The sequence below is a fragment of the Lutra lutra genome, chromosome 15 (genome assembly GCF_902655055.1).
Source record: "Lutra lutra chromosome 15, mLutLut1.2, whole genome shotgun sequence".
Lineage (NCBI taxonomy): Eukaryota > Metazoa > Chordata > Mammalia > Carnivora > Mustelidae > Lutra > Lutra lutra.
Genome location: NC_062292.1, coordinates 37,973,142 through 37,992,131, shown reverse-complemented (window position 1 = coordinate 37,992,131; position 18,990 = coordinate 37,973,142). Strand labels below are relative to the sequence as shown.

General features: G+C 36.5%; 1 protein-coding gene across 1 annotated transcript in view; it reads right to left on the bottom strand.

Annotated features, from left to right (window-relative positions):
• Positions 1-18,990, bottom strand: part of NEK7 (NIMA related kinase 7) — a 151,530-nt gene that overhangs the window by 79,308 nt on the left and 53,232 nt on the right. Inside the window, 1 exon segment of the mRNA XM_047704142.1 lies at positions 14,447-14,531. Within this exon segment, the coding sequence (XP_047560098.1) occupies positions 14,447-14,503 (57 nt within the window). The 5' untranslated portion in view covers positions 14,504-14,531.

Sequence of the window (18,990 nt, the reverse complement as noted above, 5' to 3'; positions counted from 1 at the left end):
AAATGCTCTTCAATTTTACTTAGCAATAAAATTCATGCTCTGGTCTTGAAAATGGTATTACTCATCACCAATCTACTCAAACTAGAACAGCCTTTTAACAATATTTAACACAACTCTGTCAAATATTATTTTCTATAAATTTTCTATAAACCTCACTGGAAACCAAAACAACAACACAAAAAAACACCACATGCGCCAGCAAAGTCTAATGATCCATGCTTTCTCCACATTTGAACAATTACCTCCCTAGAATTTCTTGAACTATTTCAAAGGTAACCAATTCCTAAAGATTAGTAAGTGTTGGAGATTTGCACCAGTTTGAACAATATGCCATTAATCATTACTACTGGCTTTTTACCAAAGGAGGGAATTCATTGTAGCAAAAGAAAATGAGTGACCATATATAGCTAATTATCTAGCTAAACATTTATAAGACCCTAGTATTTGTATCATTTAATCATCATTAGTTATACTTCCTAGCATAATAATTACTGTATCTAAATTATGTAACCAAAAATACTATCTTTGTCACCTTATCATGAGCAGAATAGTTGATTAATGACAAAGATACTACCATTTCCCCCCTCCGCCCATGAGCACCACCAGCTATACCTGGAAAAATTAAATATGGCAAGGAAAAGTCTCTTCCTAAGAGAACAGAGATAGAGACAGGGAGAAGTAGAGGGAAGGGGTTTTCTGAAGTTTATTCATTTACGCCACAAGTATTAGCAGGGGAGGAGATATAAACAAAGGCATACATAATACAAAAACAACAAAAAGAAAGTAAACATATACATAATAGTATCTAATACTTATTCCACATTCTTTAGTACTATGCAGAGAAATATAATAGGATGACATACGGAAAATGAGAAGATGGTTATTTTAGATTGGGTAATTCAGGGATGACCTGAGGAGGTGACATTTACATTGTAATTAAAAGACCCCAAGGAAAGGAAGCAGTAGAAAGAACAGCTGGAGAAAATGTCTCAAAAATGATGGTGTAAAAAGGATAGTGTGGCTGTCAAGGGGGACAATGGTAAGGAATGAGGCTCAAGAGGTAAGTAAGCACTGACAAAATTACATAGTACTCTGATGGCTAGAATAAGGAGTTTGAGGTTTACACAGGAAGCAGCGTGCTCTGATCTACTATACCTTTTACAAAGGTAAGTCACAGTGCTGCATGGAAAAGGAACTGGAGAGGAGGATGAGTAAAGCTAGAGTGGAAGCTGGGAGACTAGACATAGGTAACGGACTTGACCTGGGAATTATAGTGAGATATGACAACAGCTGGAATCAGGATATAATCTTGACATAGAGTCAAAGGAATAGCTGATGAATTGAATATAAGAAGTGAGGGGCAGAGAGAAATCAAGAATAAATCATAGATTTTTGGCTTGAGCACGCAGACAAATCTTGATGCCATTTACTAGGATAAACACGGCAAAAGGAGAGGCAGTTTGGGCAGAACATAGGCAATAAAAATGTAATTTTTAGATTACATTTAGATTTAGTAAGATTATAATGTGATATACAAACAATCAGTGGGTAGAGAAATCTTTGGGCCAAATAATTTATGGCAAAAAGTTGTCACTATCATAGTCATGGTTGACGTGGTCATCATCACCATCAACTAATGAGTGCTGTGTGCTAAGCACCACACTAAAAGCTCCCTATCAACTCTATGAAGTGAAAAATACTATTCTTTTCATTTAATGATAACTAAGTTTTATAGATGTTAAATAACTTGCTCTCCATCACATAGCAAGAAAATGAGAGATCTCAGAACTCATCCTAGACAACCTGTCTTCGGAGATCATGTTCTCAACCACCACACTACATAGCCAGTCCCTGTTTCCTTCCAGCAACTCTACAGATATGCTTCTATGTTCCACAGGGTACCATCCTTGGCCTTCTCTTCTCACTTTACTCATTCACTCTGGGCAATCTAATTCGCTGTTCAATCTCACCCATTCATTGGTTCTGGAAGTTAGTGTTAATTGATTCCAGGTATCCCCCATACCCTCTATTGGACACTCTATCACAACTCTCCTAGAAACTCCTCCTCCATCTCTTTGTTCTGCCTTGATCTACCTCCCCTTGATCTATACTTAATGAGATCCAGTCAAGAAAGAAAAAGAAATGATGCATAATTAAATTTATTCTATATAAATGTGGCTGATAAAAGAGGTACTTCTCAAAATTTCTAAATATAAGAAATATTTGCTTTATGAATACTTAATGAGAAAGCTGTCTGAAACATAATCACAGTTTCATGAAAAAGTCATAATATTCACATAATAATGATATAAAGGAAAATATAAAGATATCCTAAATGTACTGGCAATTTTTTAAAATTCTGATTCCAGTGTACTTAACATACAATGTTATATTCATTTCAGATGTACAAAACAGTGATTTAACAATTCCATATATTATTCAGTGCTTATCAAGGTAAGTTACTCTTAATCCCCCTTCACCTATTTCATCCATCCCCCCACACTCCTCCCCCTTGATAACCATCTGTTTTTGTTCTCTATAGTTAAGAGTCTGTTTCTTTGTTTGTCTTTTTCTCCCCCTTTGTTTTGTTTTGTTTCTTAAAAACCACATATGATTGAAATCCTATGGTATCTGTCTTTCTCTGACTTATTTCACTTCTATACTTCCTAAATCCATCCATGTACTTGCAAACAGCAGGATTTCATTCTTTTTATGGCTGAATAATATTCCACTGTACGTATATACCACCTCTTCTTTATCCATTCATCCATCAGTGGGCACTCAGGTTGCTTCCACAATCTGGTTATTGTAAATAATGCCACAATAAACATAGGGGTGAATGACCCTTTAAATTAGTGTTTTTGCATCTTCTGGATAAACCATATGATTACTGGACCATGGGGTAATTCTATTTTTAATTTTTTGAGGAACTTCCAATCTGACTTCCATAGTAGTGACACCAGTTTGCATTCCCACCGACAGTGCAAGAGGGTTCCTATTTCTCCACATTCTTGCCAACTCTTGTTGTTTCTTACAATTTTGATTTTCACCATTCTGAGACATATGAGGTGATATCTCATTGTGGTTTTGATTCACATTTCCCTGATGATGAGTGATGTTGAGCATCTCTTCATGTGTCTATATATCTATATATATCTGTATATAGATTTTGTATCCTGTGACCTCACTGAATTCATTTGTCAGTTTTAATAGTTTTTTTGGTGGAGTCTTCAGGGTCTTCTATATGTGGTATCTGTATGTCTTCTTTGAAGAAATGTCTGTTCATGTCTTCTGTCCATTTTTTAATTGAATTATTACTTTTTGGGGGTCTTTTTATATCCTTCGGGTATGTGTGAGTTGTGTAAGTTCTTTATTTTCAATACTAACTCTTTATCAGATATGTCATTTGCAAATATCTGTTTCTATCCAAGTAGATTGTCTATCTGTTTCAATCCAAGTAGATTGTCTTTCGGTTTTGTTGGTTGTTTCCTTTGCTGTGCAGCTTTTTATTTTGATGTAGTCCCAACAGTTTATTTTTGCTTTTGTTTCCCTTTCCTCAGGAGACATATCTAGAAAAATGTTGCTATATCTAATGTCACAGAAATTATTGCCTGTGCTCTCTCCTAGGATTTGTAAAAGCTTTAGTCCTCATATTAAGGCCCTTAATCCATTTTTAGTTTATTTTTTTGTATGGTATAAGAAAGTGGTCCAGTTTCATTCTTTTCCATATTGCTGTCCAGTTTTCCCAACACCATCTGTTGAAGAGACGGTCTTTTTCCCAATGCATGTTCTTGCCTCCTTTGTCAAAGATTAGTCGATGATAATTTGGGGGGGTTCTTTCTGGGTTTTCTATTCTTTTCCATTGATCTATGTGTCTATTTTTGTGCCAGTACCATACTGTTTTGATTATTATAGATTTGCAATGTAATTTGAAGTCTGGAATTGTGATACCTCCAGTTTTGTTCTTTTTCAAGATTCCTTTGGATATTCGAGGTCTTTTTGGTTCATACAAATTTGGGGATTGTCTGTTCTACTTCTGTGAAAAATGCTGTTGGTATTTTGATAGGGATGCATTAAATCTGTAGATGTAGTATAAACATTTTAACAATATTTGTTCTTCCGATCTATGAGCATGGAATGTCTTTCCATATCTTTGTGTTGTCTTCAATTTCTCTCAACAATGTTTAATAGTTTTCAGAGTACAGGTCTTTCACCTCTTTGGTTAAGATTACTCCCAGGTATCTTACCATTTTTGGTACAACTGTAAATAGGGTTGTTTCCTTAAGTTCTCTCTCTCTGCTGCCTTGTTACTAGTGTATGAAATGCAACAGATTTCTGTATATAGATTTTGTATTCTGTGACCTCACTGAATTCATTTATCAGTTTTAATAGTTTTTTTGGTGGAGTCTTTAGGGTTTTCTATATGTGGTATCATGTCATCTGCAAACAGTCAAAGTTTTACTTCTTCCTTACCAATCTGGACGCCTTTACTTTCTTTCTCTTGTCTGATCACTATGGTTATGACTTTCAGTACCACTCTGAATAAAAATGGTGCAAGTGGACATACATGCCTTGTTCCTGAACTTAAGGGAAAGCTGTTTTTCACCAATGAGCATGATGCTTTCTCTGTATCTACTGAAATGATCACATGGTTTTTATCCTTTCTCTTATTGATGTGATGTATCACATTGATTGATTTGCAAATATTGAACTTGCATCCCAGGAATAAATCCCACTTGATCGTGGTAAATGATTTTATTAATATATTGTTAAATTTGGTTTGCTAATATTTTGTTGAAGAATTCTGCATCTATGTTCATCAGAAATATTGGCCTGTATCTCTCTTTTTTGTTGTATCTTTATGTGGTTTTGAAATCAGGGTAAGGCTGGCCTCATAGAATGAATTTGGAAGTTTTCCTTTCTCTTTTATATTCTGGAATAATTGGAGAGGAATAGGTATTCACTCTTCTTTAAATGTTTGGTAGAATTCACTGGTAAAGCTGTTTGGTCCTGGAGTTTTGTTTGTTAGGAGTTTTTGATTACTAATTCAATTTCTTTGCTGCTAATCGATCTGTTTAAATTTTCTATTTCTTCTTGTTAAGTTTTGGTAAGTTTTACATTCTAGGAATTTATCCATTTCTTCTAGATTGTCCAGTTTGTTGGCATATAATTTTTCATAATATTCTCTTACAATCCTCTGTATTTCTGCACTGTTTGTTGTTATTTATCTTCTTTTGTTCCTGATTTTGTTTGAGTCCTCTATCTTTTGCTTTCTTTTATTTATTTATTTTTTTTTTAATGAGTCTGGCTAGAGGTTTATCAATTTTGTCGATCTTTTCAAAGAAACAGCTCTTAGTTTCACTGATGTGTTCTACTGTTCTTTAAGTTTTTGTATCATTTCTTTATTATTTCCTTCCTTCTGTTGGATTTGGGTTTTGTTTGTTCTTCTTTTCCTAGCTCCATTAGGTATAAGGTTAAGTCTGTTTGAGATTTTTCTTGCTTCGTGAGGTAGACCTTTAGAGATTAATTTATTTAGAGATTAATTTATTCATCTAACAAACATTATTGCATAGCCATTATCTACTATCACTGACATAAAATATGATCCACAAAAGTGAATACTACACTGCTGACACAGTATATTATTTTTCTTAATTGAAGTACACTTGATGTACAATGTTATATTAGTTTCAGATTTATAACATATTAATTCAATAATTCTATAGGTATTCAATGTTCATCACAATTAAGTATAGTCACCATCTGTCACCATACATTACTACAATATTATTGGCTATATTCCCTATTCTGTACTCTTCATCTCTGTGACTTACTTATTTTATATAACTAGAAATTTCTACCTCTTAGTCCCTTCACCTATTTTGTCCATCCCCTCACCTACTTCCCCTCTGGCAACCACCATTTTGTTCTTTGTTTTTAAGAGTCTATTTTATTTTTTTTTTTAGTTGTTTGTTCATATAAGTGAAATCATATGGGTTTTTTCTTCCTCTATTGGACTTATTTAACATAATATCCTATAAGTACATTCACATTGTCATCAATGGCAAGATCATACCATATCTTCTTTATCAATTCACCTATCAATGAACACTTGGGTTGTTTTCATATCTTGGCTATTGTAAATAATGCTGCAATAAACATACAGATGCATATATCTTTTCAAAGTATAATCTTATTTAATGGAAGCATATGAGTATAAGGAATTAGCCAATAATCATTATTTTTTCTGAGAGTTATTTTTTTGTTGTCTCCAAATTATATACTTCCACAACTATAACATTTTCCCTAGTATCTCTATCATGAATGTAGTTTATATAACATTATAATGAGCTTTTACGCTCACTATGTTCCATTAGTGGCTAAATATATTTGAATACCATTACCTTGCTACCTTAGACTTGCAGATGAAAAATAGCATTATATAAGCAAGACATGACTGAATCTGAGTCCAAAATAAGAAATGACACAAAATGTAATTGGATAAGTAAAAGGAGACAAAATGATGCAAGATCTTCTAAGTCATATAAGGAAATACAGAATTCACCCTAAGAGTGATAAAAAAGCAACCCTTTAGGGGCACCTGGGTGTTTCAGTCATTGAGCATCTGCCTTCAGCTCAGGTTGTGATCCCAGGGTTCTGGGATCGAGTCCCGCGTCGGGCTCCCTGCTCTGCAGGAGGCCTGCTTCTCCCTCTCCCACTCCCCCTGCTTGTGTTCCCTCTCTTGCTGTCTCTCTGTTGGGTAATAAAATCTTTAAAAAAAAAAAAAAAGGCAGCCCTTTAAGGAGCATGAGATAATGAAATGTACACTTTAAAAGGATAAGTCATGCTACAATGTAAAGAATGAACTAGAAATGGTTAAATGAAAGGTAAAGAGCTCAGTTACATAAAGTTCCTGCAATAACCCAGGCAAAGGGTGACAATAATCTTAACTAGAGTAGTCAAGTCAGGATGTAGAGAATCAGCAGAACTGATAGCTTTTTAAGAAATAAAATCAAGAGAACATGAAAACCACCTAAACATAAGATATGAGAGTCCCTTGTTTGTAGCTTGGTCAACCAGATGGATGGTGGTAATAATCACAAGCAAAAATGCAATCTTGGGCAAAATACAATAAATTTCATTTTGAAGACTAAGAGCTTGAGGTACCTATAAAAATATTAAGGGTCGGGGCGCCAGGGTGGCTCAGTGGGTTAAGCCTCTGCCTTCGGCTCAGGTCATGATCCCAGGGTGCTGGGATCGAGCCCCACATCGGGCTCTCTGCTCTGCAGGGAGCCTGCTTCCTTCTCTCTCTCTGCCTGCCTCTCTGCCTACTTGTGATCTCTGCCTGTCAAATAAATAAATAAAATCTTTAAAAAAAAATATTAAGGATCATGGTGATTAAGATCAAACTGGCCAGGAAATATATGAGGAACTTTCTCTGCAAAAGCTAAAGAATCACTGGCTTGGAGTCAGACAACCCTGGGTCAAATCCCAGCTCTACCCCTACTAGCTATGTTACCATGGGCAAATTAATTAATTAGCCTGAGCCTCAGTCTCTTATTTGTAAAGTATGAGAAATAATGCTTTGTATGTTATCTGTTAGAAATAAATGAGGCAATGTATTCAAAATGCTTAGCACAAGATAGGTGTATTTTAAGAATTCAATAATCGGTAGGTGCCAATAGTAGCGGCCATACCACTACCCCAGAAAAAAGCAGGATGAAGGTGGTAAGACAGTGAACCAGGTGGTCAAGTTTTCAACTAATGTGAGGAGTGATGAGGCGGGTAGAAGGTAACAGCTGTCAGAAAGGTGAAAATCCTTTAGATGGGAAGCAGAAGCCTCAGTACAGCTCTTGCTTCCTCCTGATCCTTACGGTTTATGGCTTTTAGAGAACAAGTTAACTCTACTTGGGACAGTTAAGGGGGAAAACCAGTGTCCTTGGGGGAAAGAGGTACATTCCAGTTAAAAACAAAGAAGTGAAAAAAAAAAAAGTTCAATAAGAAATGAGGGACGTAGGTACTTATACAATGAAAATCTGTAGATACTTGTATATTTTAATATTCATATTAAAAAAGGTGGTACTTAGAGAATTGATCGATTTCACACCAAGTTTATATTCATTCAAAAATATTTACTGAATGTCTACTATGTGCCTAGGTACTATTCTAGGCACTAGGGATAAAGCTTATACTCAAGCAGAACAATGACAATGAACAAAATAAAGAGTGCTAAAGTGATAAATTCCATGGAGAAAAAATATGGTAGCAAAGGCATACTGTGTTGGAATGAAATTTCAATTTTCACTGAATGATCAAAGTATGTGATATTTAAATATATACTTGAAGAAGATGAGTGAGCAAGCTGATGAGAAACTACTAGAAGGTTTTAAACAGATATCACTTGACTATAATGTTATATTTTATATTTAAATTTTGTATAATTTTATGTCTTCTGTGTTGAGAGTAAAGAGAGGCAAGGATGGAAGTGGAGACCAAGTGGGAGGCTATCACAATAAGGTATGTGAAAAGTTAAAATAATTCTGACCAGAGTGGTAGCAGAGAGTAAGAAGTATTCTGATTCTAAATGTATCTTAAAGATAGAGCCTATGGAATCTATTAACAGATTAGAGATTAGATGACAGGGATGTGAGGGAGTCAGGAATGTCTCTAAAAATTTTAGCCTAGCAAATGAAAAAATGGGCCTCTCACTAACTGTCATAGAAAAGACTATAGCTGGGCCCCTGGGTGGCTCAGTCGATTAAGCATCTGCCTTTGGCTCAGGTCATGATCCTAGGGTCTTAGGATTGCGTCCCGTGTCCGGCTCCTTGATCAGCAGGGAGCCTGCATCACTCTCTCCCCCAGCTCATGCTCTCTCTCAAATAAAATCTTTTTTAAAAAGAGAGAAAGAGCTTGAGAGAGAGAAAGAGAAGACTGTAGATAGAAGAGTTTTAGGTGGAATATTTAGAGATCCGTTTCAGGCATGTTAGGTTTGGGGCACATAAATCTGATGTCGAGTATCCAAGTGGACGCATGAGTTTGGAATTCAGGACACAGGTCTGCATTGAAATATAAATCTGAGAGTCACCAGCATACAGATCACACTCAGAATCCCAAATTGTTTACAGGTTCAGGTGAGGAGAAATCAGCAAATGAGGGACCACTAAGACAAGAGAAAAACAAAGTTCTCGGAAACTCAGCAATGAGCAGGCTTCAAAGAAGAAAGGATGATCGACGCTATCAAATGTAGCTGGTAAGTCAGGAAGACGAGGCCTGAGAACAGACAGCTGGACTGAACACCATGGATGTACAATCCTGGCAAGAGCAGTTTCAGCAGCATTGTCAGGGAGAAAGCTGAATTGGAGTACGTTTCAGGGAGTGAAAGGAGAAATGAGACAAAACTACAAATAAATCTTTCTAGGAATTTTGCAATAAAAGGCAGCAGAGAAATAGGTCAACAGCTGGAGAGAAGAAGGACTTCAAAAGCTGTTTTTTGAGTTTGTTTGGTTGGGTTTGTTGCTTGATGGAAGAAATAACAGCACAATAGTATGTGACCGGCCGGACTCAGTAGAGAAAGCTGAAATAAGTAGGAGACAGAGATGATCTGGGGCTCACGGGAGCGCCGGCCTTTGAGAACAGTTGGCTCAGTTCACCTGATAACAGAAAAAGCAGATCACAGGAGTATACAAGGTTCTGGGAGGGGGATATCCATGGCAGGAGTCTGTGGGCGATCTCTTCTGATTGTTTCAGTTTTTTTAAGGGAAGTAGGAAGCAAGGGCATTAGCTGGGAGTGGGCGTGGGGGAGAAAGTATTGGGAGCTGAGGAGAAAAAAGATGAAGGTGTCACTGAGGAAGTGGGAGAGCCGAGGCACTCAGGATATGGCTGCTGACGTATATAATTAAGGGTTACTTGAGGTTCACGGTCATGACTTTAAACCATGGCAAGAGTCTTCTTTCCTCAAAACAGCTGCTGCTCATTCTCCTGTACCTTTATCAACAATGTTATTCAATGAACTAAACTGTTAAAAGGAGAACATTACATATAAAGACTCCCCAAAATAGAAGCTCTACTCGACGCTATATGAAAGGTGCCTTGGCAAAATCAATTTATCAAAAGAAGCTAAATGATGACCTTATTTCACAAAGAAAGTAATTCTCTAAGATGAGCTAAAGACAGAGGAAGGTGATACAGTTCTCACGTCCAAAAATCCTATCCACTCAACAAAGTCTGCTGGGGGCTGCGTCGCTCTGGCCCACAGTGCACCCGGATTACTAGCTTGACATGCTACGAGGTAAACCTCATCTCAACTCTTCACATTCCTTTCACAGAGATGCAAAAAGCACAAGTGGACTGTAGTTTGGGCTACCATGAAGCTTTAAGGAATGGTCAGTCTACCCTACTGCCTGGATTGGAAAACAGCAAGACAAGATTTTCATACATTCCAAGCTGTAAAACAAAGACTGTCTATTTTTCTACCTGTAAATGTGGGGTACTCTCCCTCCTTCAGAGGTGGCCAAAGGGTTACACTAGTTATCTACAAATTTACAAGTAATAATTATAATTTAAGCCCTGAAGATTATTGCAATTAAAATTTATTTTAATAATAAAATTATTATTAATGTCAGTGGGGGGCCTTCGGGGGGCCTGGGTGGCTCAGTGGGTTAAAGCCTCTGCCTTCGGCTCAGGTCATGATCCCAGGGTCCTGGGATCAAGCCCCTGCATAGGGCTCTCTGCTCTTTGGGGAGCCTGCTTCCTCTTCTCTCTCTGCCTGCCTCTCTGACTACTTGTGATCTCTGTCTGTCAAATAAATGAATAAAATCTTTAAAAAAATTATTCCCCTTCTACTCACCCCCAGAAATCATTAGAACTGTACTGATTAATAATTGTTCCATATTTACATTTATGATAAAAATGTGAATGTACCACAGCACTCTTCAATCAATGCCCATAAATCAAAATTCTCACAAAATGTTAGTTGTTAGTTCCTTGTTAAAAATTAGTTAGTTCCTTGTTAAAAATTAGTCTCATAGTTGAAAGCAAACATTTTACTATTTATCTGTCATTACATTATACAGTCTTTAAAAAAAAAAAAAATTAAGCCAAATCCATTATTCCACAAATAGGAATTCTAAAGCAGTAAGAATATATAGAATAAAATTTAGTCAAAATCCTTGCAGTACCTTCTAGGCTTTCATGGAGGGAATCAAAGAAGGAAAGAAGGAAGGGAAGGGAAAAAAAATGGCTGAGAGGACAAATTTTTCCTAAGTTCAAGAGAATGGCAATAATAGAAAAACACATTTGAAAAAATACATAAATCTCACAATCTAAAACTTCAAAAAAACAAAAAAAAAAAAAAGGAAAGAAACTCCTATACTAAAAATAAGAACCATATATTATGCATTTTGGGGTTAGAGCATTCATCTTGGAACAAGGAAAGGAAAGATATGCCAAAAATACACATCACTCATCATTATAACAGGGTATAATTGGTATTTGACACTTAAAAAGCTGACTTCCCTTGATTTCTGTTTATGTCCACACTGATATTAGCATGACAAAAGTGAAAGAAGTCACTTGGCTAACCATATGTTGCCATATCACCCCCGTTATTCAGGCCAATGGTGTGGAACAAAACAAAAGAAGGTTGTCAACCCGAGGCAGACGCTGTCCTTTCCCAGCCCTTTAAAATAACACTACTGAGAGCAGTAACATTTTTCACAGACCTAATAAGCAATAACGCCTATAAGCTCTTGTCAGGTAATTTTTCTTTCACTATCTCACACTATCAGTTCAGAGAAGGGGGAAAAAAATCCTTCTCCCTTCCCCCACTTGCCACAGGCAGCCAGAACCTGGGATGACACTTGCCTGTTTCCAGCAGGGAGAGAGGTCCACCCACACAGGAGCAGCAGCAGGAGGCATAAACTAAAGGGAACAGTGTGAAAAGAGATGCAGAACCGCATATATAATCTTGAAATGTATGCTGTGTGGCAGCCTTGTGTCTCATAGGAAAACAATTACTTTCATGTTTGCCTCCTACTGCCACTCCGACCTTTCCTGGTTGGTGACTCAGTAGGAGGCAAAAATGAAAGTGCTTTTTCCCCCCCTTTGAAACTAAAGGCTGTTCCAAACTGTGGATTTCAAAATCATAACATGAACCATCTAATTTTCAGAAGTGCTTCTTTTACTGTCTTCACTAGACACAGCATACTATGAAACAACAGTGTTTGTCTAGATGTGTAAAATGGGCACTAGGATGTGTTTACATCTATTTGATAGTTAGAAGTTGCTTAGTACAATCTCAGTAATTTATGACCAGAACACAAAATACAGGTAGTAGATCTTACAAAACAACCATCTTGAAATTAAAATATTGGACACTGTAGGGGGCACCTGGGTGGCACAGTGGGTTAAGCCTCTGCCTTCGGCTCAGGTTATGAAACCAGGGTCCTGGGATTGAGCCCCACATCGGGCTCTCTGCTCAGCAGGGAGCCTGCTTCCTCCTCTCTCTCCGCCTGCCACACTGCCTACTTGTGATCTCTGTCTGTCAAATAAATAAACAAAATCTTAAAAAAAAAAATCGGACACTGTATATTAACGACCTGGAATTTAATTCAAAACTTAAAAATAAAGAAATTAAAATATTGCCCTTACATTAAGCTGAAGGGTCTCTTTTCTGAATACAGAGAATTCAGGTGAGTATCACAAAGAAAAGCAATGTAAAATTCAATTAGGTAAAGGGCTAATTTAAACATCTTCATTTGAGCGAGTTCCTGGTTGGCTTCAATTACACATTCTTGTGGAGGCCCTGCTCCATGTAAGGAAGTACAGTACCAAAGTAAGAGAAAGTCCTCTTCCTCAAAGAGAGTTTAACCTGGTAGAGACAAGAAAATGTCCACATAAAATAACACAAAGGTGTCAGAAATACCGTAAGACATATAAAGAATGTCCATCATCAGGTTTCCAAGAAAAGATATTACATTCAGAAAATCAGAAAAAACTTCACAATAGAAATGGCATTTTAGGTAGTGCCTGAAAGATGGGCAGGAGTTCAAAAGTTGGAGAGACAAATGAAGGTGCCAAGTGAACAAAATCACAGAAGCAGAAAAGGTGGTATACTTGTAGGCAGTATTTTCGGGACTGTGTTTTAGACACCAACCCTGAAAGAAGTCAATAGACACTTTAAAAAAAGTCTCACTGGAGGGGCGCCTGGGTGGCTCAGTGGGTTAAGCCGCTGCCTTCGGCTCAGGTCATGATCTCAGGGTCCTGGCCGGGCTCTCTGCTCAGCAGGGAGCCTGCTTCCTCCTCTCTCTCTGCCTGCCTCTCTGCCTGCTTGTGATCTCTCTGTCAAATAAATAAATAAAATCTTTAAAAAAAAAAAAAAAAAGTCTCACTGGGGTCCAACAGTCAAACAAAGGTAAAAAACACTACACCCTATGTCCTCTTGGAAATTTAAAATGCACATTAGAGTAAGAAAGGCTCTGAGCAAGGATAGTCATAACGTAACTGTCAGCTCAAGTCCCCCCAACCTATGACTACAGAACTCATTTGAAAGAACATCCATCAATTCTTCCAACAATTTCAGAATTACTATCTAAGCAAAACTGAGATAAGATAAGCAGAGTAAATTTGAGACATATTACAGAATGCCTCATACACAAAACGGAGAAATATGGCTTTTATGAATGACAATAAAAATGAGGTTTTGCCCCCATGGGGGTGTTTGTGATTGCAACCATATCATTACACCCTGAGCTTAATGGGAAGTTTTGTATAATGGGAAGTATTCCTTTTACTTCATTTCATTTTACAAAAAAGCAAGCAACCACCTAACAGGAGAAACATACTACACGTGAGAGAACATGAGAAAAGTAGCAATAATGGAAGGCAATTGTGGATAAGGCAGATCAGCCAGCCAAAGCAAAGACGGGACCAAATACACAGGCATCCCCACAAAGTGGGCACAGCCTCATGTGTGTTCTTTTTTCTGTAAGTCTAATATTAACTCTCAAAGCCTACAGGTCATTCAATTAAGTCAAAATCTAAAGCTGCCAGCTTTTTAATGTTTGTACATGAGAATTAAGTATTCTAAAACAATATTTAAAAATATACACAATTCTGGGGCTCCTGGGTGGCTCAGTGGGTTAAAGCCTCTGCCTTCGCCTCAGGTCATGATCCCAGGGACCTGGAATGGAGCCCCTTGCTCGGCGAGGAGCCTGCTTCCCTTCCTCTCTCTCTCTGCCTGCCTCTCTGCCTATTTGTGATTTCTGTCTGTCAAATAAATAAAAAAGAAAAGAAAAGAAATACACACAATTCTGACTAAAACTTGGAATTCATAATTAGCATTTTGGGGGGCTATTTTATTCCTTAAAGGAACTTTTATACACACACACACACACACACACACACACACACACACACACACAAGCCAGCCTTCATTAGAAGAAATTACCTGTGGTTGGAACTGGGGAACAGGTGGCCCTTGCATTCCTTGTGATTGCTCATCCATTGTCTGAAGCAACAGGAACTTTAGAACTCTGCAAAAATATAAAGTTGTAATTTAAATGACGTAATCATTACCAAGTCATGTTGCTCATCATATGCCTAAGGCTTGCATTCAAATATTGGATTTACCTAATGTTTCAAAAAGTATCCATTAAGATATATGCCATACTCTTCTAACTGTCATTTGCTAAATCCAAGCTCTGTTTAGCTAAAACAAAAGGTATTCACCGTCTCAACTAAGTCCACTTCTCCAAAGTAGTATCATGTGCTTAGAAAAATCCTATTTTATGAGATGAAATTCTCTCTTCTCCATTAAACCTCACGCACCAGGCTTCCCTTCCCCACGCAGTATGCAAAGATAACTACCATAAGCTTCCCATAAATGTGGTAAATGTTCTATAATTCTAAAATGCACCTTATCTTCATATTCTAAAAATGTTAGTACTTTCGTTATGTATGTCCAACTATACTTCTTACTGTAATTTTTAGCTTTAAACTTAAAAGGCCAGTTCTCCTATGAAGGGGTTTCCTTTTTTATGCATACTTTGTAAAGTTTGCAAAGTATGCATACTTTGTATGCATATACTCAGCCATAACTCAGTTAACATAAACTGAAGACTAATTCTATGTCACTAATTCTATGTTTACTACTAATTCTTTTTTTTTTTTAATTTATTTATTTATTTGACAGAGAGAGAGATCACAAGTAGGCAGAGAGGCAGGCAGAGAGAGAGGGGGAAGCAGGCTCCCCACCGGAGCAAAGAGCCCGATGAGGGGCTCGATTCCAGGACCCTGAGATCATGACCTGAGCAGTGGCTTAACCCACTGAGCCACCCAGGTGCCCCTCTACTACTAATTCTGTCACCTACTGCACCTACTGTAGTTCAAGAACTGAACTACAAATAAGACACAGCTACTGCTCCACCCAACACTTTTTCTACACAACATCAATTATTTCTAGGTTCCTTACAAATGTTATTTTATAACTAAAATATAATGTAAGGGTTGAAAAACTAGAATCCATTTAAATGGGATTAACAGAGAAACTAAAACACATCCTCACTTCATTATACTCTTTAAAAAAACAGTTAAAAATGACTATTTGTAAATATTTCCTTCCATTCTGTAACTTGTCTTTTTTAAAACCTTTCTAATGGCATCTTTCAATTAACTAATGAACAGAAATTCATAAATTTACTATGGTCTAGTCAATCATTCCTTTATAATATCTTTGTGTACTATTTAAGAATTATTCCTATACTTCAATTTCTCATACATTATCTTCTAACATAAGCTTTATTGTTTTACCTTTCAAGTTTAGATCTATAATTGACCTGGAATTAAATTTTTGTATGATACAAGGTAAAGTCAATATTAGGCTTTTTCTATATGGATATCCATTTGAGTTCAAACCATATATTAAAATGATCAGCCCCCACAACACTACTACTATGTCATCCTTGCCATATATCAAATGATAACATATATTTACATAAACACACATGCAACCCCACACATACTGCAAACTTGCTGAACTCACTTATTAGTCCAAGTAGATTTGGGGGGGATTCTTGCCTTATTTTAATGACTAGAACTTCCAGTGCAATGAACCTAAGTAGAGAGTAGACATTCTTTCATTGTTCCTAGCAGGAAGAACGTGTTGGGAAGGAAAAATTTTCCTTTACTATTCAAGATTCTTCTAGCTGCTATAAGAATCAAATTGGCATGAGACAGAGTAACAGGAGAAAAGTCTGATAAAATATATACCTTCTATATATATATAGAAGCAACTCAGGAAAATAGAGCAACTCCCCCAAACAGTCAAAGCCATCAACTTAAATACCATCTTTAGCTAAAGATGAAAGATGCTGGGACTCAGTTATGGGAGGTTACCAGGAAAAGCACAATAAACAAGATTAAGGTTGTTATGCAGATCAACTCATTGCCATCTCTATCAGTAATAGTTTCTAGAAATTGAGTCAAACCCTCTTCCTGGTACAGCAAGGGAGACACCTTACTAATGGAGATTTTTTTATAAATATAAATGTCTCATAAAAAAGGGTAACTTATACTCAGTTTTCAGAACTTGATGTTTGCAGCATCTTAAAAATAACCAGCTTGGGGCGCCTGGGTGGCTCAGTGGGTTAAGCCCCTGCCTTCAGCTCAGGTCATGATCCCAGGGTCCTCTGGGATCCCATCGGGCTCTCTGCTCAGCGGGGAGCCTGCTTCCCCCTCTCTCTGCCTGCCTCTCTGCCTACTTGTGATCTCTGTCAAATAAATAAATAAAATCTTTTAGAAAATAAGTAAATAAATAACCAGCTTAAAATAATCAAAATGCCAAAGAGATATATTTTAGAAAAATATGCTCCCTTACAAAAGCATTTTTCATATGAATAAAAGATATACATTCTTCATAGATGTCTTAATTTATCAGACTGAGATAGTGCCCTTCTATTCTTACTTTGCTAAGAGATTTTATAAAGAATAATGTTAAATTTTTGTCAAATGCTTTTTATGTATCTGAGATGATTATACAGTTTTTTTTGTTGTTGTTAAAATGTTCAAATATAGTGATTCATTTTTGATGTTAAGCCGGTATTCACTTCTGGGATGAACATCATTTAGTCACGACATATAACCATATTTTCTATTTCTGGACTGGATTTTATATAGTGTTCGATCCAAGGAGAGGAGGAGAGGGAAGGAGAAAGAGAACTCTAATAATGAATTAGAGTATCTTTTACTGTGAAATCTAAATCATTAAAATCAGCATTTCACATCTAGTGTCCCATAAGTACTTTCAAAAACATTCATGAAAAAAAGGGCTTCCAGGTCTAAGACCTCTGTGAAATACTACTTGCTATGTATATTGTTCTTAGAACATCATAATAAATGCCAGCACACTAAAGGATCCAAGCAGGCTTGAAACTGATAACAAATTCACTGAAAGCCTCATTTATATTTAACTTATTTAATCATAAAATGTTTTCTTTGTGTAACCTTTTCTAATATCCCACAGCTTGACTAATACCAAGGACATACCTGAGAAGTTTGTGCTAGATTATAATAAAGTGGGTTTTATACTATTGAATGACAATGTGTAAGTCAATAAAATTATGAAGGAAGCCAAAGTAAAAAACAAAACAAAACAAACAAACAAAAACACCAAACCAATAAACTCAAAGAAACCATATGAGTAATTTAACTTAACATCTGCATAACAGGGAACTCACTTCTACTGTATTCCTGACAAATGTCAAAAAGCCTCTGCTTGGAAAATTAACGTCTGTATGAAGTACTCATATTTCATGTAAGCTTAATAAGTACAATGAATAAAAAGCAACGGAGTTTTCTTCACATAGTATCTAACATGGTTCCATGTGTCACTAGATTCTTCATGCTATTACAAAATAAGAATATGTCAACGATTATATATTGATTTTATACCACTATCATATTTTCAAAGGTTAAAAATATTCATATTTTATCTTTCTACTAATCTCCTAAATAAAATAAAAACACATCTTAAGATATAAAATACGTTAATTATGTGTTCAGTCTTCTAGATTATAAATTCCATGTTGCAGGGACCTATATGTGTCATCCATAGCTGTGTCCCCAGGGCTTATGTCAATGTTTGGCAGAAAATAGATGCTGAATCAACATTTATTTAATTAACGGATGCATGTATGTCTGCCATAAAAAGATCAAATAATTCTTGTTACAGTTTAATAAGTCTAAAGTGAATGATGAGAAAAATCATGATCAAATTCAACAAATCTGGCAAACTTCAATCAAAAAAGGGTGCCCAACCCTGCTCAGCAGAGAGCCTGCTTCTCTCTCTCCCTCTGCCTGCTGCTGTGCTTACTTGTGTTCTCTATCTCTCTGTCAAATAAATAAATAAAATCTTAAAAAAAAAAAAAAGGGTGCCCAAAGAAGGTGTTGCCTAAATTGGGTTTTAAATAATGAAGAGGAAAAGTTAAAAAGGTTTAGATGAGCCAAGGAAGAGAGGAATTCTGGGAAGAACAAAACACACATCAAAATACTCAAAAGCAGAGAGCACAACACCTTATAAGTAGCTTCAAATATAAGTTGGCAGGTAGAAGGAGATAGGGGGTGGAGTTAGTAGTGGGTTACTTTAACAACACAGAGAGGTGTCAGTTCATGAAAAAATGATGGTATTTATTTTATTCAGTTGGTACCAGAGAGTTAATGTTGGGTTTCAAGCAGCTAAGAGAGAGGATTTCACTATTTGTGAAAGCAGTCTTTCTTGCCATGTGACAGAGTAGAGGAATTCACAACCATAAACAAGATCAGTTAAGAAGCTATGACAACAGGCAAGGGATGAAAAAGCCTCTCATCAAGATCTTTTTTTTTTTTTTTTAAGATTTTATTTATTTGGGAGAAAAAGAGAGAAGGAGCAGTAGAGAGGGGCAGAAGGGGAGAGAGAGAGAAGCAGACTCCCTCCTAAGCAGGAAGCCTGACATGGGA